General features: G+C 42.8%; 1 protein-coding gene across 1 annotated transcript in view; it reads left to right on the top strand.

Moving 5' to 3' along the window:
- Positions 1-20,015: 20,015 nt before the first annotated feature.
- ajap1 (adherens junctions associated protein 1) overlaps positions 20,016-22,558 on the top strand; it is a 200,492-nt gene continuing 197,949 nt past the window's right edge. The window contains exon 1 of the mRNA XM_070860916.1: positions 20,016-20,838. Within this exon, the coding sequence (XP_070717017.1) occupies positions 20,016-20,838 (823 nt within the window). The remainder of the gene's footprint in view (positions 20,839-22,558) is intronic.

Genomic DNA, 22,558 nt, shown 5'->3' with positions numbered 1-22,558 from the left:
ATGGAACCTCACAAAGAGAGGTGCATGTTGTCCATCATGAGCTAGAAATTGCTTGTTTGAATCCAATATTAACTTTGGAGAGATACAAAAAACGTTTTTAAAAAAAAGCAATGTTTGCAGCCTGAAGTCAGAGGAGTCATTGAGATTAAAAAGAAAGATTTGGATTTATATTGCGCTTTTCATGACCATCGGGCATCTCAAAGCGCTTTACCACCAGTGAAGTACTTTTTGATGTGTAGTCACTGTTGTAATGTAGGAAATGTGGCAGCCAATTTGTGCACAGCAAGCTCCCACAAACAGCAATGTGATAATGACCAGATAATCTGCTTTTTTGATTGAGGGATAACTATTGGCCAGGACACCAGGGATAATTCCCCTGCTCTTGTTCAAAATGATGCCATGGGACCTTTTACATCCAACTGAGAGTGCAGATGGGGCCTCGGTTTAACATCTCATCTGAAAGACAGCACCCCCGACAGTGCAGCACACCCTCAGAGTACACTGGAGTGTCAGCCTAGATTTTTTTTGTATTCAGGTTTCTGGAGTGGGTCTTAAACCCACAATGCTCTGCCTCAGAGGCAAGAGTGCTACCCACTGAGCCACAGCTGACACTGACTAAGTGGGAAATACCGTGATTCGCTACAGTGATAATGAACTAGTTTCACTGACTGGAGATGGGCCATTCTTAAAAATGGTGCTACTGCTGGTGTTACCCATCATGATGAGACACTTGCAATGATCTCTGTGGAAGACCTGACTGGGAGATGAGAAAATGGTTTGATGCGCTCTGCCTTCAACCAAGCCTAGTAGCAGAAAACAGGAATGTGAGTTTTCTGAATGTGTGAATTCCCCGTCAGATGCCAGCTGATGCTTAAAACTCAGGATGTCACAGATTGCTTTCGGCCTGGAGCCAACTATCTATGTCTCAGGCTATCATAAAAACAGAGAATGTTGGAAATGCTGGAAATACTCAGCAGGTCAGGCAGCATCTGTGGAGAGAGAAACAGAGTTAACATTTCAGGTCGATGACCCTTCGTCAGAACTGGAAAAAGTTAGAGATGTAACAGGTTTTAAGCAAGTGTAGGTGCAGGGAAAGGGGGAATCTGTGATAGGGTGGAAGGCAGGAGAGATTAATTGACAAAATTTTGCATTGTACAAAGCAAAAGAAGATGGTAATGGCACAGATAAAGATGAGTCTAGATAGGATGTAAATGTGGAAGGCAGAATCATCAACAGATGCCATCTGAAAAAATAGGGGCAGAGGTTATGGTCTGAAATTGTTGAACTCGATGTTGAGCCTGGAAAGCTGTAAAGTGCCTAATCGAAAGATGAAGTACTGTTCCTCAAGCTTCATTGGAACAGTGTAAGAGGCCAAAGCCTGAGGGGTCAGAGTGGGAATGGAGTGGAGGATTAAAGTGACAGACGACGGAAAGCTCAGGGTCACGCTTACAGACTGAGTGGAGATGTTCTGCAAAGCGGTCACCCAATCTGCATTTGGTCTCCCCAATGTAGAGGAGACCACATTGTGAACAGCAAATACAGTGTACTAAATTGCAAGAATTACAAGTAATTGCTGTTTCACCTGGAAGGACTGTTTGGGCCCCTGGATAGTGGGAAGGGAGGAGGTTAAAGGGCAGGTGTTGCATCTCCTGTGGTTGTACGGGCAGGTGCAGTGGGAAGGGGAGGGGCTGTTGGAGGTGATGAAGGAGTGGACCAGGGTGTCGCGGAGGGAGCAGTCCCTTCGGGATGCTGAAAGAGGAGGGAACGAAAGATGTGTTCAATGGTGGGATCACGCTGGAGGTGGCAGAAATGGTGGAGGATGATCCGTTGAACCTGGAGGCTGGTGGGGTGAAAGGTGAGGACAAGAGGAACCCTATTGTGGTTCTGATAGGGTGGGGAAGGGGTGAGAGCAGAGGTGCGGGAAATAGAACGGACACGGTCGAGGGCCATGTTAACCACAGCGGAGGGGAATCCACAGTTGAGGGAAAAGGAAGATATATTAAAAACACTAGTATGGAAGGTGGTGTCATCAGAACTGATGTGACGGAGACGATGAAGCTGGGAGAATGGAATGGAGTCCTTACAGGAAGCGGGGTGGGGGAAGTGTAGTCCAGGTAGCTGTGGGAGTCAGTGGGCTTATAGTGGATGTTTGTCGAAAGCCTACCCCAGAGATGGAGACAGAGAAGTCGAGGAAGAGAGGGGAAGAATCGGAGATGGACCGTGTGAAGGTGAGGGAAGGGTGGAAATTGGAAGCAAAGTGAATAAAATTTTCAAGTTCAGGGCGAGAGCAGGAAACGGCACTGATAGTCATCAATGTACCGGAAAAAGAGGTGAATGAGAGGACCCGAGTAGGACTGGAACAAAGAATGTTTCACATATCCCACGAAAAGGCAGGCATAGCTAGGGCACATGCGGGTTCCCATAGCAACGCCTTTAATTTGGAGGAAGTGAGTGGGGTTGAAGGAGAAGTTGTTTAATGTGAGAACAAGTTCAACCAAGCGGAAGAGGGCGGTGGTGGATGGGGACTGGTTGGGCCTCTGCTCGAGGAAGAAGCGGAGCGCCCTCAGGTCGTCCTGGTGGGGGATGGAAGTGTAAAGGGATTGGACGTCCATGGTGAAAAGGAGACTTTTGGGGCCAGGAAACTGGAAACTGTTAAAGTGGCTGAGGGCATCAGAGGAGTCACAGATATAAGTGGGAAGAGTCTGAACAAGGGGAGATAAAATAGAGTTGAGATAGGAAGAAATAAGTTCTCTGGGGCAAGAACAGGCTGAAACAATGGGTGACCGGGGAAGTCCAATGTGTGGATTTTTGGGAAGGAGGTAGAAGCGGGTTGTGTGGGGTTGGGGGACTATGAGGGTGGTGGTCATGGAGGGAAGATCTCTAGAGGAGATTAGATCAGTGACAGTCTTGGAAACGATGGCTTGATGTTTGGTAGTAGGAATGTAGAGAAGGCTATAATCCTATATAATATGAAGAAGTCAGATGCTTCTTGAGTTATTTGTTGTATTAACACAAAAGTCAGGTCATGATGTAATAGCGGACATAGCCATAGGTAGAAAACTGTGATTAGGAGTTTTATAGTACTTGCTTTAAAGTATTGACGCAGACATTGATGTTCCTGTCTGTGATACCTTATGTGAAGAGAAAAAGATGAGTAAAGACCAACGTAGGTCCTTTGCAGTCAGAATCAGGTGAATTTATAATGGGGAATAAAGAAATGGCAGACCAATTGAACAAATACTTTGGATCTGTCTTCACTAAGGAAGACACAAATAACCTTCCGGAAATACTGGGGGTTCGAGGGTCGAGCGAAAAGGAGGAACTGAAGGAAATCCTTATTAGTCAGGAAATTGTGTTAAGGAAATTGATGAGATTGAAGGCCAATAAATCCTCAGGGCCTTATAGACTGCATCCCAGAGTACCTAGAAATAGTGGATGCATTGGTCATCATTTTCCAACATTCTATTGACTCTGGATCAGTTCCTATGGACTGGAGGGTAGCTAATGTAACATCACTTTTTAAAAAAGGAGGGAGAGAGAAAACAGGGAATTATAGACCAGTTAGCCTGACATCGGTGATAGGAAAAATGTTGGAATCAATTATTAAAGATGAAATAGCAGCACATTTGGAAAGCAGTGACAGGATTAGTCCAAGTCAGCATGGATTTATGAAAGGGAAATCATGCTTGACGAATCTTCTAGAATTTTTTGAGGATGTAACTAGTAGAGTGGGCAAGGGAGAACCAGTGGATGTGGTATATTTGGACTTTCAAAAGGCTTTTGACAAGGTCCCACACAAGAGATTAGTGTGCAAAATTAAAGTACATGATATCGGGGGTAATGTATTGACGTGGATAGAAAACTGGTTGGCAGACAGGAAGCAGAGAGTCGGAATAAATGGATCCTTTTCAGAATGGTAGGCAGTGACCAGTGGGGTGCCACAGGGTTCAGTGCTGGGACCCCAGCTATTTACAATATACATCAATGATTTAGATGAAGGAATTCAATGTAATATCTCCAAGTTTGCAGATGACACTAAGCTGGGTGGCGGTGTGAGCTGTGAGGAGGATGCTATGAGGCTGCAGGGTGACTTGGTCAGGTTAGGTGAGTGGGCAAATGCATGGCAGATGCAGTATAATGTGGATAAGTGTGAGGTTATCCACTTTGGTGGCAAAAACAGACTATTATCTGAATGGTGACAGATTAGGAAAAGGGGAGGTGCAACGAGACCTGGGTGTCATGGTTCATCAGTCATTGAAGGTTGGCATGCAGGTACAGCAGGCAGTGAAGAAGGCAAATGTTGGCCTTCATAGCTAGGGGATTTGAGTATAGGAGCAGGTAGGTCTTACTGCAGTTATACAGAGTCTCGGTGAGGCCACACCTAGAATATTGTGTTCAGTTTTGGTCTCCTAATTTGAGGTAGGACGTTCTTGCTATGAGGGAGTACAGCGAAGGTTCACCGGAATGGCAGGACTGACATATGAGGAGAGACTGGATCAACTGGGCTTGTATCCACTGGAGTTGAGAAAAATGAGAGGGGACCTCATAGAAACATATAAAATTCTGACGGGATTGGACAGGCTAGAGGCAGGAAGAATGTTCCTGTTACTGGGGAGTTCCAGAACCAGGGGTCACAGTCTAAGAATAAGGGGTAAGCCATTTAGGACTGAGATGAGGAGAAACTTCTTCACTCGGTTAACCTGTGCAATTCTCTACCGCAGAAAGTTGTTGAGGCCAGTTCATTAGATATATTCAAAAGAGAGTTAGATATGGCCCTTACGACCAAAGGGATCAAGGGGTATGGAGAGAAAGCAGGAAAGGAGTACTGAGGTTGAATGATCAGCCATGATCTTATTGAATGGCGGTGCAGGCTCGAAGGGCCGAATGGCCTGCTCCTGCACCTAATTTCTATGTTTCTATGTTTCTTATGCCAGAAATACTGAACCAATAGTTACTCTCCTCTACTGTGAGACAGGTTGAGAATGTTTCTGAAGACAAAGTTAAGCAAAAAGCAAATGCCACATTTTTGTGTTTTTATGCAAGGTATTTTCATAGGTTGGGTGTCACTGGCTATTTATATAAGTGGACCTCACATTCCCTACAATCCTGATTGCTAGGTAAACAATCGTGAGATCCTGGGATGTCTGGCTTCCTGCGGCTTGCAATTTTAAGGTGCTCTTTTGAAAGCAGTGGGAGTCCTTTGTTAAATATGCAGATTGGGTTCTGATGATATCATCAGGGACCAACTGCAATTTTAACCACAGGCCTGTTGTGGGAAGTGGTTTGTGGCTTCTCCACCCAGACAACCTGGAGACAGGGCCAGAAGAGGCCTAGAAAAGTGAGTTCATTTTGAGTCAATGGAATTAAAAATCGTCCATTTTGCACTATTACCCGAAGTCACATTTACCCCCAAGGTGTGCTTTTGTCACAGTTGCCATGCAGAATAGGGGCTGAAGAAGATTGTAGGCTAGAAATGACTTTGGCTTTAATAGTGGCCAACTGTCTAATGTTTTCGCATGGTACTATTTTAATGGAGGTGCTAATCCATTTGTTTTACTTTATAGTTTGTTTACTGTTATGTCCAACAGTAATTTCTAGGCAATTGTGATTACACTGACGTTCCCGTTTCAAACTCATTTTAGGGTTCCTTGTAATCCAAGCTTTAATAAAAGGCAATAACTTTACGTGAGGCTTTAAACCATCCTGCAGTTCAGCCTCTGTGAACAATTTGCATCTTGGAACTCTGCCTGGAGCAACCTACTTCAAACCAAACGCTTACATTTATATATTGTGAGATATTGATTGTGAAGGGACTGTCTCTAAATTATATATCCATACCAATATGAAACAAGGCTGACTGCTGAAGGAAAAAGAACATCTAGAAAGGCTTATACTCTATCATTACATTGGGGCTGGTGTTGGTGCCGAATTGCACAAGGAATGCACAGTATAGTGTGTATGCATGGTAGCTTGTGGCTCCGGCAGTAAGGTCTTAAATACATTGAACTGCAGCTATGTCCTGATCTTGGTATGGGGAGGGTGCAGATTAGCAGGCCGGAGTGCCTGACAGCAGCCCTGGCCCGGGCTACTGGAGAAGCCTTCATTATCATCCGAGGTACAGAATTGCAGTGAAAACACATGCCGTATATGAATGTGCACATAACTGAGCTACATCTGTCAGAAAGTGTGTGAGGTTGAGTTTATTTTGCAGTGGCTTGAAAATACAAATGTCAGCAGCAAAGGTCAGCTGCATGTAACTGGCATATTGGCATTTTCATTATAAGTGTCTGCAATTAGAATTGTGATGTCATTTAATCTTGTTAATGGGATGCGGACCCTGTTATTGGAAAAGCTAGAGTGGGGATTTAATGCATATGTGAGCAGAGTAAACTTGTCTTATATATTTATGTTTTAATTAGCAGCAGTAATGCTGGTGAACACCACAAGGCAATACAGGCCCATTACTCCTTTGAAAGGTGGAAACCCTCTCTGCCTCTGAGCAGCAATAAATTTTATAGGGTAGCCGTTTTAATAGTCCTGCAACGATATTCCTCAGAACTTGAGCTGTGAATATGTAGAACACCAGCAGAAGGAAGCGCAGACACATGAGACGTGACTGTCTCTGCCGTTTGCCCTGAAGGGAATAGAAGATTCTGTTTCATGTTTTAGGTTTGGACATGGTTCTGGTGTGTTGTTTCAGCTTTCAAAGGATTCAGAATCAGTCGGAGGCAGGGGTGGTGGAGGAGGATGTTAAGGCTGAGTCATGAAAGGGTTGGATAACATATCTGGTTGGGAGTGTACTTGTAAGTTTTAAGGCTCGTGTATTGTAGGCAGATTTTTTTTTGTGTTCTAGTGCTCTGCGTGCATCAGCTTAATGGGGCGCAATGGCATGGAATAAAGGGGCAGAGACTTGTAACACCAGGGATCCATCCCTTGTGCATATATCGCACATTCTCGGTGGACTGAGCCAGCAGCATTATAATTACCGATGATGCAGAAGTGTTATAATAGTCTTTGACCTGAAACGTTAACTATGTTTCTCTCTCCACAGATGCTGCCTGACCAGCTGAGATTTCCAGCATTTTCTGTTTTTATTTCAGATTCAAGCAACGCAGTATTTTGCTTTTGATATAATAGCATGTTCTATGTCATTTTTTGACCATTATGCTGGGTCCATGACACCTTAAAATCACTCTCAAATATAATGGGCATCTAGGTTTGCTGGCTCGTGAACTGTATACCGTTCAAAAATTTTAAGGCTAATTCTGCACCATTTTTCTTTTTTTCTCAAACCAAGAATATTGCTTCATATTAAGCCAGGAAATAGGACCAGAGGTTATTAATATAAATTCGTGAAAAGAAAATTTAAAACAGATATTATAAAGAACTTCTTTACTCAAAGGGTAATAGATATTTAGAACATTCTTTCAGGTAGGGTATGGAGACAAACAGTTACCAAGGATGTTTAAAATGCTGTTAGATGGTACAGGAGGAGAGCTGGAGTACTAGAAGGAAGAGCTTTTATTGGCCAGTGCTGGGGTGAAGGCCAGCAAATGTCTATCAATGCTTGAGTACTGGAAATATGATAATGAAAGAAAGAAAGACTTGCATTTATATAGTGTCTTTCACGACCACCGGACATCTCAAAACACTTTACAGCCAAGTAAGTACTTTTGGAGTGTAGTCACTCTTGTAATGTGGGAAACGCGGCAGCCAATTTACGCACAGCAAGCTCCCACAAACAGCAAAGTGTTAATGACCAGATAATCTGTTTTTTTATGTTGATTGAGGGATAAATATTGGCCAGGATACCGGAGATAATTCCCTTGCTCTTCCTGCATGCAGGGAAACCCAGACTTCTAGGTTGACCGGAACTTCACCAAACTCCCACTTGCCAAATGTCAATAACGGGGCCATTAAATGCTGCGATATCTCTAAATTGCGGGAATACATTTGGTAACTTTATTTGGATCATGATTCCCATTTACACTACTTCTACAATACAAAAACTATGTTGAGGACATCAATGGTTATAAGAGAATATAAATGCACAGAGTTTCTATAAGATGCAAGATTCAACAGGGCATTCTCCACAGAAGTTATCTTGGCATTAGCATCTTACAATTGTGATCTGCTCTAGGATTTTCTTCTGCCCATTTTACGATGGCGGAAACATTACTTTGTTATTGATGTGTCACCATGGGGAATATATGTAATCTAACCTTCTTAACAGATGTTAGTTTGTAAACCCTATCAGGTCAGAAATATTAGCATGAAAATGGGATGATGACATTTGTGCTGGGCCATAGCATTAATCAGTATTAATTATTCCTCTTTGCAGTTTTAAAGAAGAACAAATGTCCCATCAAGCCTTAATCTTGCAGATAGACTGTTCTTCAAACAGCTAATTCATCATGAACATGCAGTTCTATTCAGAAGCTAGAGTTTAGTTATTTTGTAGAACACCTATAGGGAGCAAGCCAGTCAACAACCATGTCTTACCCCCAGAGCAATATAGGAAGTGTGTTAGAAATAGCCAAGTTTAAGGCTATCTCTGGTCACTTTAATAATCAGGATTGACTGTAAACCAATCTGATGGGTATATTGTGTTTAATCAGGGTTTAATATGGAATATAACACATTTGTTATACAGCAAAAATATACGACTGTGCCAAGTAGTTGATACCGATCCAATCAGACAAACGGCGGGCGCATGTGAGCAATTCTTTGGCTTTCAGCCCCTTTATCTTTATTTAGAGCTTCCTTTGATAAAGCATGGGATCACTCGAAGAGTGTTCGACCAGCCCAACTTCTGTTTCGCTCTCCTCTCGCACCATTTGTGTGGACAACCTTGATTAGGCAACTTTTATTCTCTTTTTAGTGGTGGCCCTGAAATGGGATATTGACAAGACGTTTTGACCTGTAGAGGTTTCCCGAAAAACTTAATACCCAATAAGGCTTCTCATTTTTTGTCTCGATTCTTGTGCCAAAGCCTGCCCTAAAAATTTTGGCCTTGGCTTGTTTATATTTCCCAGGGTTTCTTCCTGTAGAAATCGTTTCACCTCTCTTGTCCCTATTCTCTCGGGTACAATCCTGAAGCCCAAACCAGAAAACTGCTCGCTTCAGAGTCGTTATCTCCTTTATAATGTAGCAACTTGTTCACGTTAACTCCTAAAACTTCCATCCATTCTAAGTCTTTCTATAACAAATTGTCTTAAAGATACAACAACAAAGTTGAAGTTTTAACTTCAAAATAACAGATAATTGTTGTCATAGTGCAGAATCCTATAACATCCTCAGCAAAACATTAGCATTTCTAAACACCTAATCCTAGTCTGAGGAGACATTTCATCTCCAGTTCAAAACAACAATTTAAACACATCATTCTTCATTCTTCGTGACAGTTTTATACATTTTGAACCCTTGATTTCTAACAAGTGTAGCAATGAAAGCTAAAACTGCAAACATAGCAGAACATGGTTAAAGGAACCACTGTCTGACAATAAACACTTAATAATTCATATTTCTCCCACTGTTTTATCAATCTTACCGTGATGTTCCTCCAAAGATCCAAAAACACTGTCCCATTCTCCTGATTACGGTCCTAACTGTGTTTAAATACAAACTCATGACATTGATTTCTATTCTAGCCCATTCTTTCTCAGAACCTAATAACCATAGAACTTGCTTCCCCCTATCTTCTACACACTTGTAAAACCCAAGCTTGGTGACATCTAATTGCGTCTTCTCTGACTATTTAACTTTTGGTGCTTTCCTGCACAGTGGGCCTTCTCATCAAAAAATTCATTGTTCGCTGAAATGAATAAGGTTGCATCTCTTGGGCATTTGCAACAGGCTCCCAACATAGCCAATTACTGTTATGCTGATTAACTCCTCTTAAAAAGTGTTGGATATAGCAGCTTAAGAAGGAGATTAAAGACTCTGGGGATAGGAAAGACACAGATGATAAAATATTTGATGTACCAAGAAAATACTCATCTTACTGTGACTGTGGATGAGTCACCAATGGAATGCAACATCTCAAAATTGAATAATGTGGCCTGTAAGGTTGGAGTTTTGATTCATTACTCTTGCTGGTCAGGGATTATTTTTTTTTTGAAGATTCATCTCTGGTTGGTTGCTGTTGTATCTTGATTTATTCTGCGCTAGATATTATTGTCGTCCGTGGCTAAGCCTATGCTTGTAGATGAGCCCAGCTCATGATGTCCCAGTGAGAGTGTTCCCACTTGCCCATATATCTAGGTAAATCTGAAATGGGCTATTAATCTTAGAAAAGCTTCCAATATTACAGGTATGAACAAATTCCACAAGATATTTAAATTGGAATAAAGGGCGAAACATACCTGTAAAAAATCGACAGGCAGGATAGGCCCAGATTCCATGTTTCTCCATTCATTCCAAAAGATGGAAAGTCATAAACAGTTGAGTATAACTGGATGCCAGACTTGGAGAGTTAAGGTACCAGAGAGATGAGATTGATGGTCCAAATGGTCTTTTCTCATCCTTGGCTTTTCTTATATTCTTGAAGCTGCAATTATTGATTTAAGACTTTAATAGGTGTAATTTAGAACCTGTATTTAGAAAAATAAATAAATACATGCATTTATATAGCACCTTTCACAACCACTGAATGTCTCAAAGCGCTTTACAGCCAATGAAGTACTTTTGGAGTGTAGTCACTGTTGTAATGTGGGACATTTTCAAGGGACCTTCTTAATCCCCTTCTAATCCCTTAATATTTAATTTAAAAATGGTTTACTATTCCGCATTGGTCCAAGGTTATTTCACATTGAGCTCTTGTAGGAGGAGGATAAGGATGCATCTCGAGCTCTGCACACCCACACCTACTAAAAATGTGCAGTAAATGCTGAATAACTAGATTCCCTGCAACCTTTTGAGGAGCCCTTCTTGTAAAAGTGATCAAAGAGATTGAAGTTTTGAACCATTTTCTTCCCTAACAAAGTTAGCATGCTTGCGTTTCAGGAGGATGTGCCTGCATTATCAATCATTTTAAATTAAAAGATGTGTGATAGACTAAAGCATTGTGGAGACGGATACCTTCCCTGTGTTTGTACCTTTTCATCTTTTCTGAACTAACTCCAGCGATTTTTCTTTGCCCAGATAAAGAGGCCAGGTATTTGCATTCATAAGCTGAAGAAAAATGAATTGGTTCTCCGAAAGTATGGACGTTGAATAATTAGGCATGACCTAATCTTCGCTTAGATAGGATCTAGCCAACTCTGAAGTGACAATGGAGATTTGTTCCATTATCCTTCTTTCAAACCAGTGAATTATTATACTCAGATACTTCATCTTTCTTTAAGTGTAACTGAATTCCTAAATAGGTCAGGCATTCTGGGGTCTGAATAAGCGAACAGCAATACCTAATGTTAAAATGCCCTCATTAGTTGTGTGTTTTCACCTAGTACCATCATGTCATTAAATGACGATTCACCACGACAGTTGGCAGAATGGCATCCTCCATTCCTGGAGCACAGGAACCACTAGTCTCCAACCTTTTATCGAATGAGATTGGGTAACCAAGTCATATGTGTGTTCAGGGCTGCACAGTTCCCATTGGGGCTTACGGTGCAGCACTCCCTTAGTACTGAAAGAAATAAAGACAGCACGGGGGTCATTTCAGCTGATATCAATCCTGTTCTCGCCCAGTGGGGTCATGCAATAATAAAGAAAGAAAGACTTGCATTTATATAGCGCCTTTCACGATCACCGGACGTCTTAAAGTGCTTTACAGCCAATGAAGTACTTTTGGAGTGTAGTCACTGTTGTAATGTAGGAAACGCAGCAGCCAACTTGCGCACAGCAAGCTACCACAAATAGCAATGTGATAATGACCAGATAATCTGTTTTTGTTATGTTGATTGAAGGATAACTATTGTCCAGGACACCGGGGATAACTCCCTTGCTCATCTTCGAAATAGTGCCGTGGGATCTTTTACGTCCATATGAGAGGGCAGATGGGGCCTCGGTTTAACGTCTCTAAGATGGATTATTGCATTGAAAAGTCAGCCCAGATCATGTGCTGAATCTCTGTAGTGGGGCTTGAGCCCATGAACCTCTAATTGCGAGTTGAAAGTGAGCCAAGGCTGATGCATTATGAAGTATAGTCACTTTTATGCAGGAAAACTTGGCAGGCAATTCCACACAACATGGTCCCAACAGCAGCAAATGAGATGAATTAACTGTTAATTGATTTTCTTTATGCTGTTGGTTGCAGGAATGTTAGCCAGAACACTGAGAGAACTTCCTATTCTTTTCATGCGACCTTTAACCTGGTTTGACAAATTGGGCTTTAGTTTAATGCTTCATCTGAAAGACAACTCCTCCAGCAATGTAGAACTCCCTCAGCACTGTGCTGAAGTGTTAGCCTAAACTTTAGTACATAAAGTCGCACCATCTTACCACAGTGTTATGGTGATCCCATGGAGAGTCATGACAAATAATAAGACACTGTTAAAGTTATATTGGACACCATGATACTGCAAATTGGATGAGAACAGGATTGACAACCTTGATAGCTCTCTACAGTCAAACAGCCTGAATGCACCCACTTCCTAGGCTCCCACATGAAGAATGGCCAGTTGAGTAAGGTATCAGAGGGTTGAGGACCCTGGTGAAACTGTACCCCAACATCAGTCACCACTTTCAGGAAGGGAAAGGAGAAAGTTGGGTGTGGGAGAATGGTAGAGCTCAAGAAATGCGGCAGCATCGCCACACCAAGTGGGCTGTGTCTATCTTCACGGTGATGTGGGGGTGTGATGGACACGGTGATGTTAGCAGTAGAGGATGATGGTTGGGTGTTGTAATGTATTCACCTGTGAGGATGCTGACAGATTTGTAGAGTTGTTGAGTTGGGAGTGGCTTAGCCAGTCATGTGATGTTCACAAGACTCAATAAAACCCCAGCCAGTTGGGTTCGGGGGATCCACAACAAGGCAGGTGGTTGTGAGCCTGGTGGATGAACTGGTATTGTGTAGTGTGATTGTTAAATCTTTTGCTATTAATAAATAGTTGATTTATTATTGTCGTGGATCCCCCGAACCCAACTGGCCGGGGGTTTATTGAATCCTGTGCACATCACATGACTGGCTAAGCCACTCCCAACTCAATAGCTCGACAACTATTTTGTGCATTAGAACCGACAAATTAAAAAATAAAACTTTAGCGGGGCATTAAATCAAATTAAAATTTAGTTGCCAGGGGTGATGGTGCACTCCAGTCCCTCCGGTGCCCACCTCTCGCTGAAGGCTGCGAGCATATCAGTGGACACAACGTGCTCCATCTCCAGGGACACCCTTGCACAAACATAGGCACGGAAGAGAGGCAGGCAGTTGGGTTGCATGACCCCCTCGTTAATGGCTACCTTGGCCAGGCCTAGGAGCAGTCCTGAAATCTGGTAGTTTTAGTGTTAGAAATACAAATTTTTTTGTTCCAGATTTATTTTAATTAATTGAATTCAAATTCCTCAGCAGCCATGGTGGGATTTGAATTCATGTCTCTGGAACATTAATCCAGGCCTTTGGGATCACTAGTCCAGTAACAAAACCACTATGATACCGTACCCCAGCCAATAAAACCTGTGAGTGTACTCACAGGTGCATACATTACAGGTGTTATGACAATTAAGGAGCGGAATGCAGGGGATTGAAAATATCTTCATGAATCTAGTTAGATAGAGCTTCCATGCAAGGTGAAAACTTCTGTGTGCAGCTTTGATATAACCCAACCATCACGGCAAAGAAGATGTAACATAACCTATTAACAACACACAATGTGCATAGATGGAAGAAAGCTGTCCTTTAACAATATATATCTTGAAAACGATGCAATTACTGTTTCCGTGTCCTTGAAAACCAATCATATGTGAATTTTAAAGATAGTTTACTTTTAATGAACTTCATTTTCAGCAGAACCTTTGCAACCATCAAGTTGGTTGAAGCATATTTTTACTACCTGCAATAATAGTCACAACATTTATGAGGCCTTTAATTAATATGTTATCCTCCATACCATTGATTTTATAATACTCAGTTCCCATAAATCAGTCCATGGCATGCCTTTGTAGAATTGTGACAATGGTTTGACAATGTAATTAGAGTTATTGTAACGTATCTCATTGGGACAGGCAGAGATATTAATGGAGTGATGGCAGCTGTTCTGGGCAAGTATGCATGTAGTGTGCAATCCTATAGTGTCCACACTAGAGTAGTATCAAGTGCCCAACATGTTGAACATGCACTGAATGTTTTATAGTAAGGAACGAATCATAAAGTTTTTACTTAACAAATTTAATTGGAATATTTGGGTTTAAGGAAAATTACAAATATTAAATTTTGGGGTAGAAATAAGCCACACTCTGTAATATAAAATGAATAAAAATGATCTATACAGACATCATCCGGTGTAGCACCAAGTCATACAAATAGTCTTAGATTCAGTCCCCTGCCTGTAAGGAATCAGATGAACACAGTGGTGGCACTGGAAATGGCACTCGACCTCTCGCCTAGAGAATGGTAAAAGAATCATCTCTTGCTCTCAGTGTGTTGATCCAATCCATGGTTTACCCTTCTCAGGGTAAGTTCTCCATCTTGGCATTCCCAGCAGGGAGCTGAATTCAGAGGGAGTACGGGTTGAAGGCTCAGCATTGCAGTGTTGTAGCTGTATCATCAACCCCACTCCCTTTGCATGTTGTTTTGCTCTGGGAAAATGGGATCAGTGAATTTATCCTTTGATGTGGTGTGTTGATCCATTCCAGGTTTTGTATTTGACACTTGATGTCGATTATTGATCCATTCCATGTTTTGTATCTGACTCAAGGTGTTCAATAATGGGTGATCAGAAAAGTGACTGGCTGCCTCAGTAAAAGACCAGCTGTTAATCGGTAGCAGACTGCCAGTTACTGCCTGCCTCTCTGCCACGGTTACATTCGAGCCAGGGTATCCCTGAAGATGGAGCACGCGGTGTCCACCGGTACACTCACGGCCTTCCGCGAGAGGTGTGCGTCGGAGGAACTGGAGTGCATCATCATCCCCGGCAACCAAAATTTAATTTGATTTTAATGTCTAAAGTTTAATTTGTTTAAGTTGTCGGTTTTAGTGCCCCCCCCCGCTTTTAGCCAGGGGGCACGTATAATTTGTGTGTCTAGTGCCCCCCACCCCCCGCAAAAAACCAAGGGGACACTTGAAAAGTTCTTGGAGTGTGCCCCCCCTTTAATCAGGGGGCACTTGATTAAAGTGCACAACTAAAATAGTTGTAGAAGCCAGTTTCTGCAGGCTGGGCTGTGACAGTCATTATATTTGAACTGTTTGGAGATACGATAGCATAGTGGTTATGTTACTAGACTACTAATCCCAAGGCCTGGACTAATGATCCAGTAGACATGAGTTCAAATCTCACAATAGCAACTGGGGAATTTAAATTAAATGAATGTGGAACAAAAAAAACTACTATCAGTAGTCATGAATCTACCAGATTTTTGTAAAAACCAATCCGATTCACTTATGTCTTTTAGGTAAGGAAATCTGCTGCCCTTCGATATGTGACTCCAGATGCACAGAAATGTGATTGACTCCTAACTGTCCTCTGAAATGGCCTAACAAGCCACTTATTTTTCTTTCTTTTTATTCAAGAAGGCGGCTCACCACCACCTTCTCGGGGGCATGGGCAATAAATGCTGGCCTTGTTGGCGATGCCCACATCCCATGAATGAATTTTTTTTTAAATCAAGGAAATGCAGGAAGAACGGTCTGTAGTTCACAGGGACAATAAGTTACATCGAACATTTGTATTCACAATTATGCCTTTTATCTTTTGCACTGTGTCTTAGCTCGACTCACTCGTATCTTTCTCTCTCTCACACACACTGCATTGTGTTGTCTCGCTCAATACTTCTTTATTGTCCAACTCTCGCTTGCTTTGTTGCCAACCTCTGTCTCAAATTTACTTTTCCCATTTCTGTCCCTTTATGTTGTCCACTTTTGTCCCTCACTGTTTGGCCGGACTTTCCTTTGAGGTTCTGTCCCATTTTCCTCCCCAATCTCAGCAACAACCCCCAACCCACCACCAGGAGCATGTCCACACTTGAGCTACACTCAGTACAAACGGAGGACGCATTTCTTGTACAACCCGGGTGGCCACGACCACGACATCTCGGGGTTCTCTGTATTAGTGGGGTGTGCCCATTTTCTCGCACATAACTCAATGAACTTCAAAGATTCCTGTTACCGCCAGGAATTGATGTGGATCTGAGAATGCTGCTGCTCCCTCTTCAGCTCCCACACAGTAAAACTAGGTCAGCTCAGCCACATCATCAACGTACCAAGCATTCTGCTAAAAAATTACAGCTCCTACACTTTACTCTCAATATTTTCATGTATATTTTATTTAAAATTCCACTGTAATGGGGATGGTAGTACTGGCTAGCGAGCAGCAATTAAACAGTGATAATTCCAATAAAATTGCTATCATTTCTCACCATGCACTAGGAAGATTTGCAGCGTTCCTGCTTAGAGGAATTAGCTGTAGGAATCCGACTTCCATTCTGCACTTCTCCTCCCCACCTCCGTTTTTTTCCCTTCTCTTCTGAAGGTTCCTGCTGGAGTACAGTCCCACGGGTAACAGCAGCCTCCTCATATCTTAGTCAACCGGCCTTTCTTCACACATGACTCGAGGTACTGAGTGTTGGCGAGCTATTCAACCACAGAAAGCATCCCAGCCAAGTGTAACATTGAGATAGTGGCATTTTCCAGCAGGTATCAGTGAATGAGGAGCACCAATCCTGATTGGTTCTTTTCTCTTCACTATCCCAGGGGCATAAAGGCCAATTGTAACTTCCTCACTGCTGGGCCACTTAATATCAACCAGCTCAGAATAGACCACATGTTGAAAACTTACTGAGACCTTATTGCCCTCCATGATTCCAGCTGAGCCAAATAGGAATTCTGACCGTAATCATAAACAGACTTTCAGTTTACCCAGAATTTAATTGAGGTCAAATCTCCTTTGAATCTGGAGTCACCTTTAACTCGGAAAGAAAGACTTGCATTTATATAGCACCTTTCAACAACCGTAGGATGTCCCATAGTGTTTTACAGCCAATTAAATACTTTTAAAGTGTCGTCACTGTTGTAATGTTGGAATCGCAGTGGCCAATTTTCACACAGCGAGGTCCTACAAACAGTAACGTGATAATGACCAGATAACCTGTTTTTAGGTAACACGGGATCTTTTACGTCCACCTGAAAGGGCAGACGGGGCCTCGGTTTATCATCTCATCTGAAATACGACAGCTACAACAGTGCAACACAGCACTCCCTCAATACTGCACTGGAGCGTCAGCCTAGATTTTGTGCTCAAGTCTCTGGAGTGGCCCACAACCTTCTGACCCGGCGGAGAGCGTTCTACTCACTCAGCCACGGCTGACACCAATTCAGGGGCCATCACATTGCAAGTAGCTTCCTGCATTCAGTGACTTCAGGCTGAAAAATATCAATCATTAGTAAACAGAATAACCACATTCAAATAACTTTAAGAGGTTACAAGGAAATGAATGATATAGCAAAGGGGCAGCTCTGAACAGCCATGTTGTACAGTATACATCTGCACAACTGAGTCTAACCAGAGAAGACTTGAATAACAAAGCCAAGCATGGATTGAGCCTCGTGAGCGGAGATATTTGCTGTGACATCTGCTGACCTTTATGTAATGTGTTTGCAGCTGAATAAAATTAATTTTAATTATGTGCTTTTAAGAGGCAGGAGAATCGGTAGAACTCCAAAGGTTGAAGGAGGAGGCCCACCATCTTCTCAGAGCAACTAGGGATGGGCAATACATGTGGCCTTGTCAGTGCCGCACAACCCTGGGGTAATGTATTTGCTTCATGAGTTCTTTGTTTAAGAATTCATAGCAACACATTGGTATTAAGAACTAGTTAGTTTATTAACAAAGGTTTAACAATCACACTACACATTACCAGTTCATCCACTAGGCTCACAACTGCATACCTCATCATGGATGACCTCGACCCAACTGACTGAGGTTTTAATGAGTCTTGTTAACATCACATGACTGGCTAAGCCACTCACAATGCAACAGCTCGACAAACCCATGAGCATACTCACAGGACCATACATTACACCTGGGAGCAAATTTAAAACACAACCTGCTCTGTTGTGTCACTCTTGTCATTGTAATGTCAACCCTGCGAAAATGTCACTATTTTTACTTAACCAAATTAGTGAATTGTTTTCCTTTCTTCATTCAGTTCCTTTCCCTTTTCTCCCTTCCTCTCTGAAGGTATTGTCTCCTGATGGCAGACACTTCCATGAGTCCAAGCAGCCCTTCAGACCCTCATTCAATGGCTCATTTTTTCCAAACGCTTAATCAGCAAGCTATTCAACTTTCGGGCATCACAGCTCAGCCCAATCCTTTCTTTGGCCCAACACTCAAACAAGAGCGTTTTCCAGCCGGGATAACGAGGGTTGCGATCGGGCACACTAGCTTCTTTTGGCCCGCCCTCTATTGCTGAGGTCGATTGTAGCACCCAAAATGTCTGCTATTAATGGAGGATACAGATGGGGGGACGGGGGTGGGGGTGGGGGGGGCGGCTGTTACATAAGAATTATCCACCCCAGAGGGCTGTGAAGGCCCAGTCGTTGAGTATATTCAAGATTGTGATCGATGGATTTTTGGATACTAAGGGAATTAAGGGATATGGGGATAGAGCTGAAAGGTGGAGTTGAGGTCGAAGGTCAACCATGATCTTATTGAATGGTGGAGCTGACTCGAGGGGCCGAATGGCCTATTGCTGCTCCTATTTCTTATGTTAAGTTAGCACCTTCAGGAAAGGTGAGAGAAAGCAGGAAATTATATACAGCAGGCCTGTCCACTGGAATGCATACTGTTCTCCAATGCATTTTACATATGTGCAGTAGCTACAACAATACACAACGAATGTAAGTAATATACCTTCATAACATTCAGAAAGTGGATGAAGGTGATGTGTGGTGTAGTGATGTCATGATACCATAGAGGACACTATCTCATCTAATGAGATAATGTTCAGGCTGTGACTATAGGGACTATTTAATTGCCTTGTCTGCGGCTTCTGTCGATTGGTGGAGGTGTGGTTGCTAGGGGAACAATTGTAGTTTAGCACAGCACTTTCTGGAACATGTGGATGCAGTAAAAGCACTTTTTTTTCCCCAGACAAATTGTAGCTCAAGTGAGGAGCCATAGTGCAGGTCACCATCAAAGCTGAAATAAAACAGAAGGGAAAATAAATCAAAAAATCAGCGATTAGCATAAATCAAGCTCAGGTTGTCAAAGCCTATAGATTGCCGAAAGGCTGAGGAAAGCGAGGCATGGCACAGTTTTGGGAACCTGAGTAATAATGGGTTTGAAGTTGGAGACACGATAATTTCAATGTGAAGAGGATACAAGGAAAAAGAAGAACAACAATTGTATTTATATAGCGCCTTTAACATAGTAAAACGTCCCAAGGCGCTTCACTGGAGTGTTGCAGGACCAAAAATATTTGACACCGAGCCACGCAAGGAGAAATTCAGGCAGGTGACCAGAAGCTTGGTCAAAGAGGTAGGTTTTCAGGAGCGTCTTGAAGGAGGAAAGAGAGGCGAAGGGATTTAGGGAGGGAATTCCAGAGCCTTGGGCCTCGGCATCAGAAGCCCGGCCACCAATGGTTGAGCGATTATAACCAAACACCTCATGTAGGCTTGTGTATTTGGAATGTTAAGTTTAGAGGATTAGTACATTCTATTGAGATCATGTCGGGAATGAAAATAATTCTGTGCTAAGTGTTACCTCATGGTTTGGCCAATACTGTCTGTTGTATTACTTCACATACAGGACAATGCAGTTTACTCATTTTACAGATTTCTATAATAATCTCCTGAAATGTAATCTTGTTTGCATAATGTACATTGGATTGATGTTGCACTCTTTTCTTCTTCCAGCCCAATGCCTGTCAATCGATTTGGCCGACCTGTTGGGTGCCCTGCCTGGATATTGCTTGCCATGTTTCATCTAGCCATGGATTTCTCTTCTTGTGAATCAAAGATTCAGGGTCAGGGACTCAGCCACACTTCAGGGTCATTCCACCCATCACCACGTCACAGACTTGCCAGCGACCCTTTTTGGGAATACAAAAATGCCCACCTCGGGAGAATTACAAAATCTTGGTGGCTCAGAATGTTCTGGGCTGAAATCCACCCTGGAAAACCAGTATCAATACCGGACAAGCCAGCAGGGATTCACAAACACAAGTCAGTCACAGGCAGTCTGTGCACCAACTGTCAGTCCAAACAATCTATGTCTTACAAATTGGACCCTTCAGTCTCTGCGGGGATCAGGGACTCGGTAAAATTGACCCCTTTGAAAAGGTCAAGAAGGCAGAGCGACAATTTTGCGTTTGATAATTTTGAGAAACCCAAATGCACTTCGTACGACAGTGAAGGAACAGCGACTGTGATGCCTTGCGCCATTGAATGGGGCCCCACAAAAGAGGAACTCACAGACTTCAACATATTCTCAACTCCGACAGGTCTTTCCACCACGACATTGACCTTGTTGTCCTCCACCAGAACGACAACAGCCAGGACTGTCAGAATTACAACCACCACCACAGCCAGCACCACTTCTACCAATATGCAAACCACTACAGCCACACTCAGGAGCCCGAAGATGGTGGTGCCAGAGCCAGGTATGATCAGTACATCTGAGCCGAACCGAAGCTGGGAGCTGACCAACACAGCCAGGCCATCCCGGATAGGAGAGACAGGAGGTACCTCAACCACTACAATTTTCAATCAATGATTTTATAGATAATAATGCAAATTGAAAGGAACATAATTTTTTTTTAATGAGAAACTCATTGATCCTGCAAATGTTTTATTTTCAAATGGACTACTAGAGTACGGATTGAGAAGTTCGCTGCACATCGTTAAATGTTTTGATCACATTTTACATTGACATTTGCCAGGATATATGATGAGTTTACAGTGTTTTGGAGATCATCTGTTAAGTGTTACCATTTAACGCCCCCAGCAACAATAACTTAATGATTCAGATTTAATATGTATTAGGAGACAACCTGCCGATAAAGCAGTCCCTCGGGTGGCCATTGTATTCAAATCCCCTTGTCCTCACTGAATCTGAAAAGCCAAACTGCGCAGCGCTATGGGGAAAGAGCCAGGGGGTGGGATTAATTGAATAACTTGTCAAAGCACCAGCGCCTTGGAGTGGAGTTGCTCTTCTCTCTTGCTTCCACTATTTTTCAAGCTTGGCACTAGTTCCCCTCTGAGGGGAATGAGCAGTCCTTCAAGAGCCAGATACTTTGCACACGGGCTCCTGCAGACACCCAGACATCAAGCACATTATGCCAGGAACGCTGCTAATTTATTAAAATCAGTTGACCTCTCCATATAACATGAAGTCAGTAAGATGTGCTGCACATGTGCAGCGCTAAAGGAGCAGTGCCTCTGTGCCAGGGCAGAGCAACATAAGCACAGGAGGAGGCCATTGAGCCCCTCCGTCATTCAATTAGATCATGGCTGATCTGCATCTTAACTCCATCTACCTGCTTTGAGACAACTACCTACTGAGATGAGAAGAAATTTCTTCTCTCAGAGGGTGGTGAATCTGTGGAATTCTCTGCTCCAGAGAGCTGTGGAGGCTGGGCCATCGAATATATTTAAGGTGGAGACAGACAAATTTTTGAACGATAATGGAGTGAAGGGTTATGGGGAGCGGGCAGGGAAGAGGAGCTGAACCTAAGGTTAATCAGCCATGATCTTATTGAATGGCGGAGCAGGCTCGAGGGGCCAAAGGCCTACTCCTGCTCCTATTTCTTATGTTCTTATGTTTGTACGCCTTGGTTCCATACCTCTTAACACCCTTGCCTAGCAAACCTCTATCAATCTCAGCATTGAATTGACCCCCAGCCTCAACAGCTTTCTGAGGGAGAGTGTTCCAGATTTTATTACACTTTGTGTGAAGAAGTGCTTCCTGACATCACTCCTTAACACCCTGGCTCTAATTTTAAGGTTATGCCCCTTTGTTCTGGACCCCCACCAGAGGAAATAGTTTCAAATCCTTTAACCGTATCAATTATATCACCCTTTAATGTTCTATATTTGAGGGAATACAAGCCTAATCCATGCAACCTGTCCTCAACATTCAGGAAGGATAGAATAAAAGGAAAAGGAGGTGGGGTAGCATTGCTGGTTAAAGAGGAGATTAATGCAATAGTTAGGAAAGACATTAGCTTGGATGATGTGGAATCTATATGGGTAGAGCTGCAGAACACCAAAGGGCAAAAAACGTTAGTAGGAGTTGTGTACAGACCTCCAAACAGTAATAGGGATGTTGGGGAGGGCATCAAACAGGAAATTAGGGGTGCATGCAATAAAGGTGTAGCAGTTATAATGGGTGACTTTAATATGCACATAGATTGGGCTAGCCAAACTGGAAGCAATACGGTGGAGGAGGATTTCCTGGAGTGC

The sequence above is a fragment of the Pristiophorus japonicus genome, chromosome 18 (genome assembly GCF_044704955.1).
Source record: "Pristiophorus japonicus isolate sPriJap1 chromosome 18, sPriJap1.hap1, whole genome shotgun sequence".
NCBI lineage: Eukaryota > Metazoa > Chordata > Chondrichthyes > Pristiophoridae > Pristiophorus > Pristiophorus japonicus.
This window is presented reverse-complemented; position numbering and strand designations above follow the sequence as displayed.